The sequence below is a fragment of the Euleptes europaea genome, chromosome 7 (genome assembly GCF_029931775.1).
Source record: "Euleptes europaea isolate rEulEur1 chromosome 7, rEulEur1.hap1, whole genome shotgun sequence".
Taxonomy (NCBI): Eukaryota; Metazoa; Chordata; class Lepidosauria; order Squamata; family Sphaerodactylidae; genus Euleptes; species Euleptes europaea.
In genome coordinates this window covers 34,760,987-34,783,530 of record NC_079318.1, presented here as the reverse complement: position 1 = coordinate 34,783,530, position 22,544 = coordinate 34,760,987, and the positions used below count along the sequence as shown (strand labels likewise).

Genomic DNA, 22,544 nt, shown 5'->3' with positions numbered 1-22,544 from the left:
GCTAAATAGGAAAAGAAGCATACCTGTCAATTCAATCTGTAACTTGGTCATGTCTTTAGCTGCAAGGAAGTGATGTTTGGCTTTTTTATATTCATAAAAATTCAAAAATGTGTAAGCACACTCTAGATGGAATTGAACAGCAAGATGCCAACATTCATCATCAGTGAACAAAGCCTCCATTTCCAACACTGCAAAACAAAAAGGCAGTGAAAGATGTTAGAAAATCCTCAAGGAAACAACTGAACAAGAAGGAAAAAATTTGCGGACTTCGCCATTCAAAACAAAAAACAACATAAATGACTGTGTTAAATTTTACAAGGCCCCATTGTCCCGATTTTCCACAAACATGCTTTAGAGCACCAGAAAATATCCTTTTGGGAACCAAAGAAACCTGAAAGAAAATATGTAACTTTAACTGGACAAAAGATAAAAGAAGAAATGTCAAGGGGTTGATGGAATCGTTTACTTCATTCCTATTCCGCCTTTCTTGCCGAGACTCAGAGTAATTACAAAAAAAGAGAAAATAATGCAATAGTATAATACATAAATAATGCAATAAAGCCGCCTAAAATTAGACACATTCAATTACAATGCTATTCCCGTAATAAAAAATGTATTTCTAGACAATTCCGTGGAACTATAAAAATGTGGGGAGCCTTTCTGACCTCGCCAGGCAGGCCAGTCCCCAGGAGGGAGCCACAGAGAATGCTCCAGCGTGGGCAGCTGTTGATTTTACCCATTTGCAGGGTGGCATCTTCAAAAGGCTTTGCTCAGATCAGCAAAGCTGTCACAGTGGAGCACATTGAGAGAGGTGATGCTGCCGACACATGAGTCCTACAGAGAGTCCTACAGGCAAAAGAAGTCCCCCCCACCCCCAGGGCTTTTTTCAAATTTTCCCAATGGAAAAATTGGGAAATTTGGGGGGAACACGGGGGGGGGGGAAATCTACACTTTTCTCCTCTTTTGGAATGAGCAAAATTCAAGATAAGGCTTTACTCAACATGTGTAGTATGGGTTTTTTAAAATGAAAGTCAATCTACAGCATTAGCCAATGGTAATTCCTGAGTATACATACAAAATATTTTAAAGATTTCTTTGTTTAAATGTAAATAATTTTGGTAATTAATATGTAATTACCAAATTACCAGTTTTATTCGTTGGCATAAAAAATCCAGAAATCTTACATCTCTAGTCTAGCCACAGAGAACTCCACAAGGTCGTGTGGTCCTATTTTCTTTGCGTTCTGTACAACCTCTCTCCCCACCCCCCTCCGTGAAGTGTCCTGGGTCATGGGCCCCTCTGGGGGATTCTGGGGGTGGGAACACTGAGGGAAAGGCCAGTATTTTAGTATAACACCTGAAAGGATCCCATCTTCATTGGATCTCAGCAACAAGTCAGACACAGGTGAAGTAGATACATCTCTCTTTATAGAATAAGCCCCTTTTATAACAGAGTTCATGGGCCTAGTCATCAAGCTCAAGTAAGGATGCTCATTTATTGTTTGCCTTAGCCCCACTGCTCTCTTTAAGATTACAACCTCTGACTTGCTGAATCTTTGATGCAGGTTTATGGCTGTGGTAGCTATTGCCTCTCTGTCTCTGCTGGAACAGACTACCATTCATTCTCCCTAGGCATCCCTTCATACTTGCCCCTGAACGTATCTAGTCTCACGAGACTGTGCAGCCTCCAGAAGCCTGCCCTCCTTCCAGGTCTCAAAGCAGCAAACTGACCTCTCTCTCATCAATCCCTCTGCATTTCAGTCATTTCCCTCGCCCTACCATACCTGCTCCCTTTCCATCTTTCACCCTACGCCTGATCAGGCTGCGTTGAAGTTAGATTTAAACATAGTTTGAAACAAGTTAAACAGTTAGTTTAAAGTAACCACAGCTAGAATTACCCTCAGTGTAGATATGCTATACGACAGTTGTCGAAGATGGAAGAGAGAGAAGAACTCATAAAGAAGTGACAAAAGGAGAGCAGGAAATATTCAAGTCCATCAGATAGTCCAAGATAAGAGTTAAGAGACTGGGAAATATCTGCACTGGGACCAACAATTAGGTCTCTTAATATACTGTTTTCCTTTTTATTGTTCTATAAGCTATCAAGCTCAAGATCTTAGACGTTAGGTGCTTTATGGAATCCCATGATTCTTAAAAGCTATCAAGCCAGGATTCCTCTCGTAAAATTCCCATTTCTGATAGTACTGGCTCACTTTTTGGCATGATTCATTAAATTGCAGAATAGTTTACAAGAATGGATCAGCCACTTGCACACATGGACACAAAAGAATCTGATTTGCCAACGCTAAAGCCCTTTTAAATAAAGGGTTTAGTTCTCGGAAGAACTTCACCAAGGTCACAGACAACCAAGAAAGGTGAAGCAGCAATATAATCTTACAATAGCCACAGAATAATAAGTAAGCTATAAGGCTCTAACTCTGTACCTTTTCAAAAACTTTACGTGCTTGTGCTACATATATATATTTGGCACCATAATACATGTTTGGCATCAAAAACTCGATGCACATATGTGCATGGGTAAATTAAATAATAGCTCTACTTCAGACTTTCTATTTAAGAAGCTGGCTAAGCTCCATTGTACGTTTTAAGAAATGAAGGTTATAAGATACTACTAATAGCTGAATGATGTAATATCTATAAAAAGGTACTTACTGCACCTGCCAAATACAATTTATTTCAACGTACTGTTTCAAGTATGAGAAATGTTGCTATCAAACCAGAATGTGCTGTCATATGAAGCTAATGTGTCTTCAGAGTCATCACTGAACGCATTCTGTTTTAAAATAAACTATTACTGAAGCCCTAGGTTTCAATGCAATATATTTTTCTGATCCACTATCATCAGCATCTGAGAACACCCTGCTGTTAGCAACTAAGTCTTAAAAGTTTTCCACAAAGCAGGGACAGAAATATTAACAGAAAAATAATCTCATTTTACAGAAACAATGAATAAACTTGCAAAGCTAGGAACAATTTATAAACCCTTTAATCAGAATCTGCCAAATTACCATGTCCATACTGGTAAGTGCCAAATGTTAGTAAAAAGATTGGGATCTTAGAACTGGCAGCTCTCTGAATATCTTTTAGAAATGAATAAATTTGGAAGCACCTTTATTGCATTAATGCCTGTTGGAGGAAAAGTATACAGGTCTTAAAAGTTTCACAAAACATTTCTGCAGGCACCAGAGAAGGACAATAGCTTGGATCCACCAGAGTATTTCCATGGATAGAAAGGTTTCTGCTTGTGGAGCAAGAGCAGCTTTGAAGGGAGGGAACATTTTGGGTTGCAGAAGGAGGGAGAAGGCAAGAAAGTCATGCTACATGTGCGGAAACCCTTCCGCCTGCAGAAATACTCCAGTAGATCCCGCTACAGTATTTTCTCCCAACTTGAGAAAATCCAAAACAATGAATTCAGTACATGACAATGGACAGTACTTAATATCTGAATGTGCATTTCATTCTGTCGGCTACTTGAATTTGTCAAGTATTGCTCTTTAACGTGAATTCCCGAGGATAAGAGAGGAATAAAATCATTAATCAATTTTATTTATGCTCCACTTCTCTTCCCAACTGGGACCAATGAGGCTTACAACTTTGTTTTCTTTAAAATTACGTGGACCATTTCCTATTCAGTTCTCAAACCTCCAAAAGAAAAAAATGCATCTTAGATGGATTATTTTAGTCATAAAGTTTTCAAGGCAAGAGACGTTCAGAGGTGGTTTGCCATTGCCTGCCTCCACATCACAACCAGGGTATTCCTTTATCATCTCCCATCCAAATGCTGGCCAAGGCTGACCCTGCTAAGCTTCTGAGATCTGGCAAGATCAGGCTATCCATGGCTTGCTGGTCAGCAAATACCGTGCAATAATCATCATGTACTGTAGACCACAATGCAGTTAATCATAATGCTATTGAATGCAACGTCAAAGAATTAATTGCATTCAGTTCTATTAGCTGCCATTCATTTCTACCTAATTAAGCAGTTAATAAGGACTATCCTTACCTGGTTGTTGTGAAGATGAATTAGAAGCAAGCTGGTTTTAGAGAGCAATATAAAACAATTTTGTGATGCACTTCTGTGTGGTATATTAACTGCATTATTTAGAAGCAAAACATTTCATATTCACTTTAAATCAAACACGAGAGTCTATGCTCCTTAAAGACATCATTCATTGTGTTATTCTTGAAATGATGCCATTCTTCTACATGCAAAACAACAGAACTATGCAAGCAGTACATAGCTTCAGCTGGATACGAGTCCAGTTATTTGGAAGACAAGGCTGGTTGCTCATTTCTGACAAAACTGCCTATATTTGCGATTCTGAATACTAATGGAGAGATTGCCAGGCAATTAATGGACAAAGTTACAAGTTACAAAGTTTAAAAGTTAATATGGACTGAAACCTATTTGTTTTCAGAGAGAAACTGTAAAAAGGACCATTTAAGTTCAAACACACATGCAAAATAAGCAAAGAATGATTATCTGCATAGAATAGAACGGGTAGTATCCTGCACATCCATTCCTCAAGTGAAGGTGGTTTTTTGACCAGTGGGAGGAGCCTTCCATGATACAAGAGTATTTTGTATTAAGGAAAGTTCCCTCTACCACAGGAAAGTATCTCTGCAAGATCCAGCCCAATACTTCTAGTGACCTACTATTACGGTAGGTTACATTTAGATATACCTTGCTGTATGCAGGTCTGGGCAACAGCAAAAAGTTCAGGTGATCTTTCTTCTAACAACTGCTGATGGATGTTCACACATCGTAGAGTCCACCAAGGCAATGTCTAAAAATAAAATGTATATTTGAGAGAATTAAATACACTTGTTTTCAAATCATCACTTCCACTTGATTACAAACCATTCATGGATCCACAAAACCTTCTCAGCACAAAGGAAAAGAAGCTCTAATTACTCTTAACCCCTTTTGCCTCTTGTCCAGAGCAAGTTACAGAATAGGCCTATTTCAGTTGTAAGAACTTCCTAATGAAGATAGCCATGGACCAAGATGACATAATTAGTGAAACAGAGTTTTAAATTAAAAACAAAAAATAAACCTCCTGAACCGGACACTTTTTATGTCAGAATTTTATAAAACTTAAAAATGAAATTAAAATCCTGCTAATAGTAATTAACAAAATCCCCCCTCTCAGAACCATGGAAGGAAGCTAGAATAATTGTAATACCAAAACTAGGTAAAGATCAGATAAATACAAAAAACTGGTTTAATATAGAGCAATTTGTTTACTTAATGATGATTTTAAAATTTAGTAACCAGTTATCACTAGAAGTTTGGACTAAATACATCAACTTAGACCAGAAGGGATTTATGCGTAGCAGAGAAATGCCATCTGATATTAAAAGTGTAATTAAGATAATACAGAAAGAATGTAATATTACTGATGAATAATATTACTGCTCCATTTGGATACAGAGAAAGCTTTTGATATGATGTAGCATAAGCATTCAAAATCAGGTTATTGGCAAGATTCAATTCAGGGGCAGATTTAAGGATTGGATCTCTTATATATGACACCTCAGGAAGACTCTAATAGGAATATTTCAGAAAAAATGTCTATTTGTAGACATTTCCAATAGCCTGTGTGTGTTACTCAAGGAAAAATATTTCAAGCTTGCACTTTTACACTATGCTCTCAGCTTTTTTAGAGTTGACACTGCCGAGTCGTTACAAATACAATTCTAAACTGCCCCCAGCGCCATTGTGACTATATACAAATGCTTAGATCCAGCATAGTGCTTCCGTGACCAGAACAATTTCCACCCGTGCAGCATGACTTTCTCCTCTCCCCCTTCCACCACCGCTTGAAACACCCCTTGAAATGCTACTCTGGCACGTGGGTTTGCCGGAGATGAAAAAGTCATGCTCTGTGGACAGAAATCCTTCCACCTACATAAATGCTGCCCTGGATCCAGGCCAAGGTCTGTTACATCTCACACTGTATAAAGCCCTCACATATTGTTTTCTGTCAGTGTTTCTTGGCAGTCTCCTGGGATCTATGGAAATTCAAAAGATATACTACTTGCTGTCAGATCTGGACAGATTTGTTTCCAGTAAGACCGCACTATTTGCAACTGCTGCTGCTGTGAAAAATCAGAAGCAAGTTGTGCAATCAATTCAGTCTATTGTTGTGGAGATATTCTGATATATTCTTTTTCAGAGGTTAAATGTTACTAATTTCCCTGCAAGTACCTTAAATTATTATTTTTCTTTGCAATCACACCGGATAGTGTACTGCTTTTACTAAGATCAGATGCTTGAGGACCTCTAGTTGAACAAATACAGTATACAGAACTTCATTTGAAGCAATCTGCCCTATTGCATGAAAGCATTTTAAAACAGAAGGGTCTTACTTTACCCCAGTTGATGTGGCTGTTTGGGGAGCCGGACAGGTGATGAATGTACATGCTGAGAATGTTCATACAAATTACATCCTTTCCATTGTGAAGGGAAACGCTAGCTTTAAATACTGAGCATCAGGAAATGCAAGCCTTGAACTGGGATCCTGTATTTCCACAGAACTCTTCCAAAGCCCAGATAGCCAGACAGGTTCAGCAATGGTAGGCAGATGTAATTCTCTTGAGGCAATATAGAAAATATAGACCCAACAATCTGCAGACTGACTGGCTACACAGCAAGAATACTGCAGGCTAACCAGTTGGCAGTTACCTGTTCAAAATATCAGAACTCCCCCAGACATGGGCACTTTGGAGGACACTTTATGGACACCAAGATCAACGGCATGCACAATCCAAAAGAAGCCAAGAAGCATAGAGAAGTAAAATTTGGTGGGAACTCAGGAACAAGCTGTTGAGGCATGGTCATGCCTGAAAAAGGTGCACCAAAAGGCAAGAAAAGAGCAGGAAGACAAGCAAGATAGTCAATAAGCAACAGAGGCCCCAGGAGAAGAAACAAAGGAGACTTTTATGCTGACATTCAGGCCAAATTCCTCTCTCCTAGTTACATGGAATGGAGCTTCAGATAAGTGTAAGGTTCTGCTCCTCCTTTCAGGACAAAATTCTGCCACAATAGACAGGGTAGCATAATTCTTGCAACTGGCTATGAGGCTCCGAGAATTTAAACTCTGACTTTGTTTAGCCTTAGTTTTTGTGCTCTCTAGTCTGTGTACTTATTGTGAACATATGCCAATAAAGGCGTTGTTGTTCTTGTTGTTATAAACAAAGGAGACTTCCAACTGAATAGAGCCCTGCTCCTGCTCAAGTAAGCCTTTGCTTTGCCTTCCTGCTCTCTTCTGACCAACGTCTTGACTACAGCTCAGCACCTTCTAGTTACTTGATTTCTGGACTCTTCATTCTTTCACTTCAACAATGAGGCTCCCAGAAGCTTAGATGCTGCTGATCTATGCATGACAAAGCCTGTAATCCACTTACTTCCTCAGAACAGCTCATGTCCTGGTTATGATGTGATACCATGACAACCATCTGAAGTGTCAAAAGATGGATTGTAAAATATGTAATAGAAAACTTAACTGAAGAAATAGAAGAAAGAGAGTGAATATAAATCAACTTAAATCTGGAAATCAGAATCGGTTTTCTATGTTTTTGTCTTACCTGAATAGCTTCAAGCTTATGTCTTGAATTTACAAGCGCTACTTTAGCTAGCATCAGCAAGACAGCATGGGAGGTCAGACTATATATTGATTCACCATCTAGAACCAGCATGCTCAGAATAGCTGCAGAGAGTGCACTGGGCTGGAAAGAGAAAGCAAGAGACTCGCTTTAGGCAAATTCAAAACAAAGCAGGCATGGCCAACACACCAGCTTAACTTTATTCCAATCTTCCTTATTCTGTTGTCAAAATACATACACCCAGATCTCATACAAGAAGAGTCTAATTATTATTTATATAGGACCATCAGGGCCTTTTCTATAGTTGCACCACATTTGTGGAACATTTGTCTAGCATCTCCTGTGTTTTCTGTTGGTGCCAAACAAGCTTGGTCTTGTTCACCTAGGCCTGTGTTGGCGAACCTATGGCATGCGTGCCGCAGCCGGCACACCGAGCCCTCTCTGTGTCGCTTCTGCCTAGGGCTGTGCCGTGTTGCCGTGGTGAGGGCGCTGAGGGAAGTGCTCCTTCTCCCCAAGCCCATGCTCCCCAAGCCTGCGCTGGCCCTCCCTCTTTCTCAGTTGAGCTGCGGCCGCAGCTCAGCTGTTTGTTGGGGCCCCGCCCGTCTTCAGTTTGGACCGGGAGGCTGTGGCTGAGCACCTTGCCACGCCCCCCTCTCAGCTGAGCTGCGGGGGGCCCGCCCCTCTTCAGTTTGTCTGGGGCTCCACCCGTCTAAAAAAGCATTTAGAAAATTCTACAACATTTGCAGACAATCCTACAAGCCATCAGGAAATCTACAAGGATGTTTCTAGCATTGTAGCAGCTGCAAAGGTGAATTTTAGTAACAGATTTTTACAGTTCCATAAGATGGAGACAACCTTGCCACGCCCCCCGCTCTCAGCTGAGCTGCCGCAGCTCAGCTGTTTGTCAGGGGCCCTGCCTGTCTTCAGTTTGTCTGGGGCCCCGCCCGTCTAAAAAAGCATTTAGAAAATTCTACAACATTTGCAGACAATCCTACAAGCCATCAGGAAATCTACAAGGATGTTTCTAGCATTGTAGCAGCTGCAAAGGTGAATTTTAGTAACAGATTTTTACAGCTCCATAAGATGGAGACAACCCTGTCTTATTTACAACTCCATAAGATGGAGACAACCATAAGATGGAGAACCCTTCTTACTTCTCCAGATAAAGCCAAATTTGAAGAACTTGATCTTTCCTGCCTACACTGGATTTAGAAAATCTGGAAATGGAGCTAATAGAATTTCAAGAAAGCTCTATCTGGAAAAATAAATTGTATGACCTGCGTGAAACACTTGAGAAGATAGAAGGGATGACAAAGGACAGCACAGTTAGTTCTGAAAATGAAATCCTTAAAGTGTGGAATTCTCTGCCAAATAATTTTAAGTCAATGAAAGCACTTGGGATTGCTTTCCTTACTTTGCTTGGATCATCTTATGCTTGTGAGCAGCTGTTTTCAGCTTTGAATTATATCAAATCTGACACCAGAAACAGGCTAACAGATGACCTGAGTGCTGCATGTTTTGCTCTCAAACTTACAAAGTATGAGCCAAGGGTAGACAAATTACCGTATATACTCGCGTATAGACCGAGTTTTTCAGCCCAAAAAAAGGGCTGAAAAATCCCAACTCGGCCTATACGTGGGTCAATACGGTAGGTGGAGGGAGGGGGGAACTTACCGCCTCTGCCGCCACCTTCAGCGGGCCTTCCCCCGAGCCAGGAGCAGCCATAGAAGGCTCCTGCGCGCCGGGGAGGGCCGCCGCCACCGCCTTCAGCGCGGCTTTCCCAGGCCAGGAGCGGCCACAGAAGCCTCCTGCGTGCTGGGGGGGGGGGCCGCGGCAGCCACCTTCAGCGCAGCTTCCCCCGGGGCAGGAGTGGCCACAGAAGGTTCCTGCGCGCCGGGGAGGGCCCACGGCCGCCGCCGCCTTCAGCGCAGCTTCGCCCGGGCCAGGAGCGGCCACAGAAAGCTCCTGCGCGCCGGGGAGGGCCCGCGGCTGCTGCCGCCTTCAGCGTGGCTTCCCCCGGGCCAGGAGCGGCCACAGAAAGCTCCTGCGTGCTGGGGGGGGCCGCCGCCGCCTTCAGCGCGGTTTCTCCCGGGTCAGGAGCGGCCAGAGAAGCCTCCTGTGCGCCGGGGGGGGCGCGGCCGCCTCCTCCAGCGGGCCTTCCCCCGGGCCAGGAGCGGCCTGCTGGGCCTCCTGCGCGCCGGAGAGGGCCCGCTACCGCAAGCTGATCGCCGCCTCTCCCGGTAAGTAGGGGGTTCAGGGGCTCTTCCCCCTCCCCCCTAGGGTGGCGCTGGGGTCGGGGTGGGTCTTTAGGGCCCGGGAGGCCGGGTGGGAGGGCGACCCGGGGGTTGTATAAGCCGACCCTCGGCTTATACGCGGATGCCTAATTTTTCCCCATTTTTGGGGTGAAATTAGGCACCTCGGCTTATACGCGGGTCGGCTTATACGTGAGTATATACGGTATCAGCATGCACACAACAGCAAAAATCACATTAATTGTTCAAAAAATTTGACGATGTCCTCAAAGATGTCACAAAAATGGTGAATTACATCATGGCTCGTGCTCTGAATTCGACAGTTTCAAGCACTTCTTGAGGAGGTTCAGGCACAGTATAATTGTTTACTTATGTACAATAATGTCCGGTGGCTGAGCAGAGGATGAGTCCTGGAGAGATGCATGCCAAATGCAAACTTTTACCTTTCAATAAAAAGTTGTTTGTATCATTGAAAGCTCTGTTATTGTATTTTTCTTTTAACGCAAAGTATGTGAATGTATGAGTTGTTTTTTTCTAAACTAAAACCTCAGTATTAAGGTTAAATTGCCATATTGGCACTTGGCGATAAATAAGTGGATTTTGGGTTGCAGTTTGGGCACTCGGTCTCTAAAAGGTCAGCCATCACTGACCTAGGCCTTTGGGCTGTAAGAGTGCCTGATACTGCAGTGTCTTGCCACAGATTGCATAAAAGGTCCCTCTAAACACCTTTATGTAGCTTTTGTAGATCTTGCTGCTGCCTTCGACTCAGTCGACAGCGACAGGCTTTGGTATAAATTGGCAAGCACCAATACTGACAAATCCCTTTTGCTTCTGATACATAGCAATTTATCTTTCAGAATTAGACTTGGAATTGCAAGTTCCCTGACAGACAGCATCGCAGGAGCTAGAGGCATGAAACAGGACTGTGTTGTGGCTCCCCTTCTTTTCAATCTTTATATTAATGACATCATTAAGAGGCTCTCTGGAGCTGACCTTTTTCCTCCTTGCCTTGGCTCGCAGAAAATACCAGCCCTTCTATACACAGACAATATGGTGTTGTTGTCCTTAACTCTTACTGGGCTGAGAAGGTTGCTGTCTAGACTCAGTGATTATTGTAAAAAAGAATTGTTAACCATTAATTATTCTAAGACCAAGGTGATGGCCTTGGGAAACTGCAGTATATTTCCAGATGGTCAATAGATGACTTCCTAGTCAACCAATGTCAAACCTTCAAATACTTACATTCAGTGATACACTTTCTTGGAAGACCCACCTAGAAATCATAAAAGCAACAGCCCTTTGGACAATGGGTGCCATACTAAAATGCTATCATACTAAAGGGGGTTTCCTGATAGATGCAGTAATAAAACTATTTTAGAGAAAGGTGACTGCCTAACTTATATATGGCGTCGAAGTTTGGGGATAGAATGAAGCTCTCTTAGCTAATTTGGAGAGAATCCAAAATCTTTTTAAAAAAAGATTCTAGCTCATCTCCCAAACTCTCCAGCTGCCTTGCTAAGAGCAGAACCAGGTCTTCCTTCCTTGCAGATACGTGCTCATAAACCACTGTTTAACTCTTGGCTCAAACTGAAGAGAGCTCCAGAAAGCCATCACTTAACCCAGGGGTGGGGAACATCAGGCCCGGGGGCCATTTAAGGCCCGCGGAATCATTTGGTCTGGCCCTTCATGGGTCCTGGCAGATCTCTAGCTCAGAAGGATCTAAGACTGGTGATCCGCCTCCTCCCACAGACAGGAATAGCCTCTATTCAAGGCGGATGTGAGTTTGTTTTGCTGAGAAAAGGAACCTTCTTTGCCCCTTGGAGAAGAGTCATTAGCTATGGAGCTGCTAGGATCGCCCAAGAAACTGTGTTAACCCTTTCCCATCCCGGCTGGGAGAAATGTATTTCCTCTGTGCTACAAAAGGGCAGAAGTGGAGACAATGGAGGGGTTAAAGGGGGCAGGGCCAGAATGCACGGCCCACGGGCTGCAAATGATGTTATAAATATCCAAATGGCCCTTGGCAGAAAAAAGGTTCCCCACCCCTGACTTAAGCATTTATTTCACTATAAGCCTAAAGGATCATATATGGTCAATTAATTTCAATAAAATCCTTACATTATACAATCTGCCAGATCTTGTTCGTGGGGCTTCCCGGGCAGACTATAACTACAGGGCCCAGATATATAGGTATGATGCAGTATTTGATAGACAAGTTATATTAGGTTCCAAATTTTCATTTTGGTGCAAATTAATTAAAGCAGAACACTCTAGGGCACATTACTTGTCTAAGATCACATTTTTAAAATTAGGATCAGCATTTATATCTATTCGTTTTCAAACTACGCAAACTGCTAAGCTTGAAGGACGCTATACCCAATGACCAGTTGCTCAACGTCTATGTATTTGCGGAGGTTCAGAACCAGAAGACCTGTGCCATGCTGGTATGCCCATTACATCTGGTACCAAGGCAAAAAAAAAAGAGAGAGAGAGAGAGAGAGAGACAATTTTGGCCAATTTAGGCCAACATACTGTGATGGAGAAAGTCTTATTTATCCTTGCGGATATGGAGCCAGCTGGCTCTTATAAAGTCATTCTCTTTGCTTTAGCTGTAAAGAAAATCTGAGCCAGGTTGGTCCAACATATTATAATCGAACAGAACTGAACTGAAAATTCCATCTGTAAGAGGTTGATGTGAAGTGATTTTCCTATACACTAATATGAATTCTATTTGGGCAGTCTTTTAAAGCTTGGGACTAAAATCATAATGGGCTTGAGATCTTATTATCTGGGTTTCCTTTATTTCACAGCTTCGATTGCAAGTTTTGAGCGGTTTTGCTGTTCTTTTTATGTTAGTGAAATTCCAGACAACTCTGAATGTTGATTTTTTAAAACAACATTTTATGTTTAGTATTCTGAAAAGGCTAAAGAAATACACCACTCAGGTTTTAATTAATTACAAAAATGTTACTTTTATTAATGATTGTTACCAGGATTTAGAGTGTTTTATTTTTGTTAATTCTTGTAACAGCCTTTAGCCATATGCAATAAAACTGAACCTGAACCCGTGAAGTGTCAATCAAAAATAAAGCTTGAAATCCAAATAAAAGCTAAACATCCATTTTTAATGTTAGGGAAATGTCCTATTAGGCAGTTCCCACTGTCTTGTCAATCCACTGCATCAGTTTTCCCACCCTCCAGGCCAGTTAATTCAGGTAAGGGCAGATCCAATAGAAACGAAGAACCAAAAGAGACAGCCAGCAAAACTATGCTATCAACATACACACTCACAAAGAAGGATGAGACACAAAAAAACAAAACATACAGGCTTGAATCCAGAAAGGTACTTCCTCTTGCCTTGGAGGGGTACTTCCACCAATTCCACCCCAGCTGTATGCTGCTCTGCCACATCTCAAAGGATTCTTACATGTGTCCTATTCCTCACAATCAGTTTATAGAAAAAGCACAAGGAAGAATGGGAAGAATGCAAAAGCAATAATGGGAGGAATACCTATTGCACAAGTGGCACTCCACTGGTGCTTTCCTGATCCAAGTGCATTGTCCTTTACAGACCCACAGCACACAGTGTGGTCAATCCATCAAAATATTCACCATCAAGCCCTCAGTTTTATCTCCTATAAAAGATAATGGTTATCTATAATGGACAGTCCTTGACACGCATTTTGATAGCCTTGATCCACATGCATGTACAGGTGGCTCTTGAAAACAAGAACCTGCTTTAAACTGAATCAGACCTTTGGTCCATCAAGGTCAGTACTGTCTACTCAGACTGACAGTGGATCTCCAGGGTCTCAGGTGGAAGACTTTTACATCATCTACTATTTGATCCATTTAACTGGCGATGCCAGGGACTGAACCTGGAACCTTCTGCATGCCAAGCAGATGCTGTACTGCTGAGCCATGGCCCCTCTTTTTTGCCACAAGTCTTCCAGTAGCTAAAGAGGCAAACTTCTTTCTTAAGGAGAAGAACAGTGTTCTTCCTGACTCTGAAAAAAATATGTTAAAAGCCACAAAGAACTTCCCAAACTACTTTGTGATTTTCTGCCCTCGCATATACAGCTTCTCTGCTTGGAACAGTATTAAGTGGGTTGATAACCGAGTGGAAGTTTGCAAAAGTGTTTATGTGAAGAAATCTAGGGGAATAGGGTTAAGCTGGAAGTTTTGCTTTCAACGCTGCTGATCGTCAAAAAGTATCTCTCTACAGAACTAAATTGTATTGGCTTGATAACCTGGAAATCCTAATTTCTCCCAAAAGAAATCCAGAAGTTGATGCTTATGAGGGTGTTGAGAATTCTCCATTAGAAAGCCCCACTACAGTTTCACAAGGAGAAGAAATGACTATTAAACTAATGGAAGTCTACAGTGTAGATATGCTCAAAGAACATTGCTGAAGTTAACATTTATGTCTCCACCCCCCCAAAAAAAGTACAAACCTTGACCCAGCCCACGAGCCTGGGATAAAACCCCCACCAGACAAGTTATCCAAAGACTGAAGCACCAAAGTTAATGTGATGTAGTTTAGCTGGAATGTGATGTAGTTTAGCTGGAATGTAACTGGTATTAATAAAATCATCCACGGGTCTTTTAGAAAGGCAGCCCAGCTTAGCAAGTATCATGCTGTAGACGTTCAGAGGATTATGCATTGACTACTTTGCCAGAGCATCAATCACTCATCTCTGTTGCTAGAGACAGCACAGCTCAAACATTAACCAACCAAATGACAGCTCCTATACTAACTGCATGTGTGTAATTTGGGTTGTGGTGGTAAAGGTACCTTGGCATATTGTTGTAGTAATTCAGGTGGCAGGAAGTCCTGAGGCTGCAGTTCAACAGGAGGGCCAGTCCAGTTGCTCTGAACAAACAACTGCAAACTCCCCACACCAAGCAGAAACACCACACTTTGCCTGCAAAATAAAAAAGCAATCCCATTTTATTAACGCTATTGTGCAGATCGAAATTATTACTAGACAGAAATATACAAGGTCTTTGATCAGTTTTCTGTTTCTGTTAAGTGTCTTCAATTTGGCAGCTGGAAAACCCAAACAAGGGAATACAGCTCTGTGAAAGCAAATTAAAGATCTGAAGAACGTTTCCGCCCACTACCTTTATGAAAGGTTGTCAGATTTTGTCCTTCTGGCACATCACATTATAACAACAGCTATTTAGAAAATTTACCTGCCTCCTCCAGAGACCTGCTTAAGGTGGTAATGGTGGAAAGTGCTGTCAAGTTGCAGCCGACTTAATGGCAACCCTGTAGGGTTTTCAAGGCAAGAGACATTCAGAGGTGGTTTGCCATTGCCTGCCTCTGAGTAGTGGCCCTGGACTTCCTTGGTGGTCTCTCATCCAAATACTAACCAGGGCTTAGTTTCCTAGATCTGACTAGCCTGGGCCATACAGGACAGGGCTGCATAAGGTGGCTTACAATTAAAACAATAATGCAAACGATTAACATGTAGCCATGAAAAACAAAACAAAGCCACTAAAACAAACCAATAAACAAGACAAGGCATACAAATAGCATAAGGCACCTAAAATTATACAGCTGAAGCAGTTATCAAGAAACTGACCATAAAACAGCTAAAACTTTTTGTAAAATCCTGGGTAAAAAGGAATGTTTTTTTAGCCTGGTGCTTAAAAGGAAAGCACCAGGTCTAGGAGACCCAGGTTCTAATCCCCACTCTTCCTGGGTGACTTTAAGCCAGTCACACACACTCAACCTAATCTACTCCACAGGGTCATTGCGAGGATCCAATGAAGGACAGGAGAACACTATATACTTTGGGTTCCCATTGGAGAGAAAGGTGATTTTTTTAAAAAAATTAAAAAGGTAAGCACCATATGAGCACATTCCAAAGGCAAAGCACCAACACCAAAAATGCCCTGTCTCTGGTCACCTCCCACTCCAACTATGCAGCAGGAGGCACAGAGAACTGGGCTTTAAAAGAGGATCTTAACTGGTGAGCTGGGAAATGCTGGTGGAGACAGCCTGTTAAATAATCTAAGGCTCTAAATGGCTTGGGGGCTAAGGTAAGAAACTAGCCCTCTGTATTGTGCCCAGAAACAGGTGGGCAGCCTGTGGAGATCTTTCAACACAGGGGTAATATGATCCCTATATATAGCCATGATAATAACCTGGCTGCTGCATTTTGGAGCAATTGATGCTTCTTAACAGTTTTAAAAAGCAGCACTGCATAAAGCACATTACAATAATCCAGGGCCCCCCAAGATTTTTCAGTCTGTGGGCACCTTTGGAATTCTAACAAGAGTAGTAAGCATAGCCACAAAATGGATGCTGCAACAGGCAGAGCCAGACACAAAATGGATGCCACAGCTTACCTTCAGTCACACAGTGAAGATGCTTGTGCCATAGTGGCAGCTGCTGCCAAAGCAACACGTTTCAAAAAACGTACAGTCAATCAAATCTCCAGTGGAGAATCAGAAGCCTTGCTGGGAAAAAGCCCCACCTAACCCTGACCCCTTTCCAAAAACACTTGGAAAGGTGTTGGTAGGCGCCATAACACCCACAGTCACCAAGTTGGGGACCACTGCAATAATCTAACCTGGATGTGATCAGAACATGGATTCCTGTGGTCAAATACACTTTTCAAGGATGGGCCATTGCTGGCATATCAGCAGAAGCCAATAAAAGATGGTACATGCCATGAAACCTGACCGTCCAACCATAGGCCAGGATCCATCAGCACTCCAAAGCAATGTACCTGCTTTTTCAGGGGGACTGTAACCCCTTCCAGAACAGAATGACTCCTCAGTCCTTGAGCAGCTTTGTCATCAACCAACCTCAGGCTGGCAGTTATAACTTAGTGGCCTTGACCAAACAAGCCATTGCATCAGGAGGTGAGTGTTCAGAATAAGACAGAACGGCTGCAGCCCCAACACATCAAAGCTTTCTGAATTGCAAATTGACCGAGTGTCACACTGGCACAGAAATTTGAGTCAGAATGGCACACGTGCAACAAGCAGTGCCTCTAGACAATTAAGGAGAGACTAGTACGAAGAGGCACATAAGAAAATGAGAGGCATAAATGCAGCCTTTTGAATATTTCATATGCAAATCCCACAGCAACTTTCTGCGGATATCCTAAAGCTGATGACTAAAATTGCTGTGAACACAGCAATTAGGTTACAGGATTTTATCCTACTAGATAATGATCAGCTATGTCTGTCATCAAGTTCAAATTATCCTCACAGTTACCATAGAAACACCAAACTATGAATTTCATGCAAGACATTGAGAGCCTAAAAAAAAAAACTCTTAGTCAAAAATATCTTGAATGTCTGCAACGCATTAGAGATATTTTCATGTTCTAACAAATGAAACTAAAAGGTATAACGATTCAAATATCCCACTGTCAGCAATAAGCAGATACCCTTTTTTGTCTCTAACCTTCTCTGCAACATTTCAATCATCAGTTAAAAAAACCATCCCTCCTTCCTTTATTATTTATTCCAGATGTTTATTGATCACAACTGGTACCTGAGTTTGTACTCTCTCCCCTACTCATTCTCAGAAGAAAAATCCTTTATCACAAGACAGACTGGCCCATGGAATAAGTTGAACTACTCCCAAATTTAAGAATTCCTTTCCAAATAAAAATCATTTTTACCTTTCCAAACTATCAACGTCTACAGAAGAACAGTCCAGATAAACTTGAATCTGTTTTTCTAGATAGCTGTCAAACTTCTCTTCTTTGGCTGCTGCAGGTGGTGTGAAAATATTCTGAACTGCTTCGCTTAGTAAGATGGTTTCATAATTTCCTTCCAACAGCAACTGCAACAAGGACCCACTTTCTGAAATCAAATATATCAGACAGAGCATTGAAATTCTTAAGAACACCCCAAACAGAAGTTTCACACCAAATAAGATCTCTTATCATAATAAAGGAACGCCATATGCTTCCCAAGAATACATATTTGTTACAGTATATATTCAAATAGCATTCATACAGAATTCTGAATACATTCTAAGAAGAAGATAATTAGAAAATAAAGCAACTCAAAAGCACCAAGTACAAGTTTTCAAAGGTAGTAAACATAATGTCAACCCAAGAAATCAGAAGGAGACTGAGAATGGGAAGGGAAGCCATGAAGGAGCTAGAAAAGATCCTGAAGTGTAAGGATGTGTCACTGAGCACCAAGATTAAGTTAATTCATGCCATTGTGTTCCCTATTACTATGTATGGGTGTGAAAGCTGGATATTGAAGAAAGCTGATAGGAAGAAAGTAGATTCCTTTGAAATGTGGTGTTGGAGGAAAGTGTTACGGATACTGTGGATGGCCAAAAAAACAAATCAGAGGGTTATAGACTAAACTGAGGCTATCGTATTTTGGTCACATTATGAGAAGACAAAAGTCACTGGAAAACACAATAATGCTAGGAAAAGCTGAGGGCAGCAGGAAAAAAGGAAGACTCAACAAGAGATGGATTGACTCAATAAAAGAAGCCACAGCACTCAATTTGGAAGATCTGAGCAAGGCTATCAAAGATAGGACATTTTGGAGGACATTGATTCATAGGGTCGCCATGAGTTGGAAGCGATTTGACGGCATTTAACACACACACACAAACATAATGTCATCCCATCTGCTGTTAACCCACAAAAAATACTTTGCCAATTGTTTCAGTGTATTGGATTGTTTTGAAGTTGCATGGTTTCTTCTACAAAGTGGATACATCATACATATTATCAAGCACAACTACTGCTTCACTGAGTAAGACATCTAAATTAGAATATTTTCAGTAATCAGCTTCTCACCCATACTTTCCCCAGAATTCTCAAAGTAAAAAATGCACCCTCTTAGAAATATAGCCTGATAGTTACTACCACACCCACTTTAAGAGATATTATAACTAGCTCATACCAAAAACAATAGGTCAAGATATTTCATTATGTGTTTGCTTATTTTGATACAATATAGTGCAGCTATGATTCACAAGCAGAAAAGATTGCACACTTATGAATGTACCTAAAGCTACTAATGCATTAGCCACAAAACAACATTAAAATTCAACCATAAGGGAGACATTGGAACATTAATCAATTGCAAACAAAAGTTACAAAGTGTCTCATGAGCATTCTACGGCGTAACAAGCGATAACCACGATAACCACAGAGACTCGGCACACAACACCTGTTACTACAGAGGGCGGGGGAAGATGTGCAAAAAGTAATGCTAATGTCTGAAGAAGCGAGTTGTGGCTCACGAAAGCTCCTACCCTGCCAGAAATTTTGTTAGTCTTTAAGGTGCTACTGGACTCTTGCTCTTTTCTACTATTACCCACTAGTTGATTTGTATAACTGACCTAGGGGTCATTAGGGAGGGGCTGTGGCTCAGTGATAGAGCATCTGCTTGAAATGCAGAAGGTCCCAGGTTCAATCCCTGCCATCTCCAGTTAAAGGGACTATGTAGGTAGGTGATGCGAAAGACCCTTGTCTGAGACCCTGGAGAGCAGCTGCTGGTCTGGGTAGACAGTACTGACTTGGATGGACCAAAGGTCTGATTCAGTATGAGGCAGCTTCATGTGTTCATATATCAGTCTTGAGTAGACAGAAGGTGATGCTTTGAACGGAGAGGCATGAGCTACCCAAGGTGTGTCATGCTGTTTGGCCAGCAGCTCAGTCTACCACCCACCAGCTCCCAGATTCAATGGCCGATGCTGGCCAGTGCCAATCGACCCCACCAAGAGATTCAGCGCAGCTCAACAAGTCTTACGTGGGGAAGCAACCCTATAACTGGACCACACAAGAAATTTCGCCCAGGGGGTGGGAAGGGCAGCTCATCTCTCCCACCCTCATCCCAAACCATAACGTGCCAGCTGCCTTGAATTCTGCGAGGGAGAAAGGCTGCTAATAAAAAAACGTATTAAATAAATCTTCTTCAAGCCTGAACTCACCCTAGAAGCTAAAATGACTAAACTGAGGCTCGGTACTTTGGACATATTATGAGACAACAAGAGTCACTGGAAAAGACAATCATGCTAGGAAAAGTTTAAGGCAGCAGGAAAAGAGGAAGACCCAACAAGAAATGTCACAGTGGGTCGCCGTGTTAGCCTGTCTGCAGTAGTAGAAAAGAGCAAGAGTCCAGTAGCACCTTGAAGACTAACAAAAATATTTTCTGGCAGGGTATGAGCTTTTATGAGCCACAGCTCCCTTCTTCAGATACAGCTAGAATGTAGGAGAACATTTCAACCTTCCAGGACATTCTGTTGCAGATTTAAGAGTAGCAGTTCTCTTACAAAGGAATTTCAAAGGGAGGTTGGAAAGAGAAACTGCTGAATTACAGTTGATATTCAGACTAAAGTCAATGCATTTACCTGGGCTGAATAAAGACCTTGCATTCATGGCTCATGACCAATGCTGGTTTCTCCACACCCATCTCTCCCCTGGACATCACAGGGCGAAAACGCACAGTCGCTTTATCCTCCTTTAATCCCCGTTTCAGCCAGGATTCAGCCTGGATCGAACGCATGCGTTTCGCCTAATGTGAGTTCGATCCTGGCTAAAACAGGGATTAAAGGAGGATAAAGCGACCATGCATTTTCACCCATTGACTCTTCTGCATACCACACCTCATCCCATCACGCCTGCTATTCACATTTACATACTGTTAACATTTACATACTAATGCTTGTCTGAATTCACTCTCCTCTACTTAAAAGACAGATGGATTCACATTCTAGCTGTATCTGAAGAAGTGAGCTGTGGCTCACGAAAATATTTTTGTTAGTCTTTAAGGTGCTACTGGACTTTTGCCCTTTTCTACTACAACAAGAAATGGATTGACTCTATACAGGAAGCCACAGACCTCAATCTGCAAGATCTGAGCAAAGCTGTGAAGGATAGGACGCTTTGGAGGACGTTGATTCATAAATAAATAACGGACACCAGTAAGTTAAAAGGGGGGGGGGGTTAAGAGAGAAGCCACCAAAGTCCGCCAAGCAAACAAATAACTACTGTGCGGGTGTGCGCGCGCGTGTTCAATTATTCCTGCTGAGGAGATTATCTGGGAAACGGTGACACGGGCAGGAGGAGGCGGGAGGTCCGCTGAGCCCCACCTGGCTCCGCTCCGCCTTACCTGCCGCCGATGCCGCCTCGTTCTGTTTCCACCGCGGCGACTCCGCCGCGCTGGGGAAGCCCCTCAGCAGCACCCGCTCCAGCGCTCGCATCGTGCCGCCGCGCCCCCCTCAGATGCCGCCGCCGCCGCCGCACGGACGACGAAGCTGCCGCCGGGCTCTGCGGCCGCTTCCGTCAACGCGCGGCGAGACCCGCCCTTCCCTCTGCCCAGCCTAACCCACGTGCGACCACCGGCCGCTGGGAGCCGCCATGTTGGGGGCGCCGAAGCAAGCTGGGAGCGAGAGAAGGCGGGGGCGCGTGCGCGGTGAAGCCCTGAGGCCTCAGTGCGGGCGGAAGTCTTCTTCTTCTCCTTGCGCCGAAGGAGGAAAGGGGGCGCTCGCGGCTCACGTGGGGAGGGACGCCGACGCGTGCGCGGTGAAGCGCTGAGGCCTCAGTGCGGGCGGAAGTCTTCTTCTTCTTGCTCCGAAGGAGGAAAGGGGGCGCTCGCGGCTCACGTGGGCGGTTTGCTGTGAAGCCCTGGCCGCGAGCTGCCAGGCTTGCAAGATCCGTCGGCTTGCACGGAACCGGCGTGTTGACAGGCGCGCTGCTGAGAGTGGCTGGAAATCACTACCCTCCCTCGCGCTGGGCTGGCTCCAGTGTGTAGCCTGGTTGACTCTCATGGGCACTTTCGCGCAGCCCAAATAATGCACTTTCTTTTTTTCTTATTTTAAGAATTTTTTATTATTTTCTTTCATTTAATACATCCATGTAAAATTCAATATTTAACGCTAAGGGTTAATAAAAGTAATGAGAAATCTATAATTAGCATATGACTTCCCCCTCACTCTCTTCCGTCTACAAATAAAGTGTATATACTTTTGTCGAAGGCTTTCACGGTCAGAGTTCATTGGTTCTTGTAGGTTATCCGGACTGTGTAACCGTGGTCTTGGAATTTTGGAAAATTCCAAGACCACGGTTACACAGCCCGGATAACCTACAAGAACCAATGTAAATACTTTTGCTGATTAAACTAATTCCCATATTATTTAATGAATATATATTTATCTTATTTTATCTAATGTTATTCATTCAATACCTTAATATAATCATGATACAAAATATAAATGAGAAATTAAATCAAAGAATATCCTTTAAATGGTCCCATCAAAAATTGATTTTCACAATAAGTTCTCCACGCCTCCCATTCCCCCCAAAATTGTACATTATCATTCTGATTTATCAAAGCCGTAAGTTTCACCATCTCCGTCAATTCCAGCATCTTATTTATCCAGTCTTTTCTAGTCGGTATCTCGTCCGTCAAATAATGCACTTTCAATCCACTTCCAATGCACTTTGAAGGTGGATTTTACTGTGTGGACTGGCAAAATCGACTTGCAAAGGCGCGTTGACAGTGGATTGAAAGTGCATTATTTGGGCTGTGTGAAAGTGCCCTAAATTAGGCTGATCGTACCTTTTTGAACAGGACCGTCCCGTTTTTATCATATTTCCTGGCCATCCCGTCTTTTTAATTAAAATGTCAGTTTTGCCCCATTTTGCGCCTCGTTACGCTTCCA

The 22,544-nt window shown here is 42.7% G+C and overlaps 1 protein-coding gene and 1 non-coding gene across 2 annotated transcripts in view; one reads left to right on the top strand and one right to left on the bottom strand.

Moving 5' to 3' along the window:
• TTC27 (tetratricopeptide repeat domain 27) overlaps positions 1–21,083 on the bottom strand; it is a 105,525-nt gene extending 84,442 nt beyond the window's left edge. Inside the window, exons 1-6 of the mRNA XM_056852662.1 lie at positions 20,993–21,083; positions 17,524–17,707; positions 14,673–14,802; positions 7,611–7,751; positions 4,705–4,807; positions 24–188 (exon numbers count right to left, since the gene is read on the bottom strand). Of these exons, the coding sequence (XP_056708640.1) occupies positions 24–188; positions 4,705–4,807; positions 7,611–7,751; positions 14,673–14,802; positions 17,524–17,707; positions 20,993–21,083 (814 nt within the window). The remainder of the gene's footprint in view (positions 1–23; positions 189–4,704; positions 4,808–7,610; positions 7,752–14,672; positions 14,803–17,523; positions 17,708–20,992) is intronic.
• TRNAF-GAA (transfer RNA phenylalanine (anticodon GAA)) lies at positions 19,238–19,309 on the top strand. The gene has a single exon. It is a non-coding gene; the product is annotated as a tRNA-Phe (tRNA).
• Positions 21,084–22,544: the final 1,461 nt, after the last annotated feature.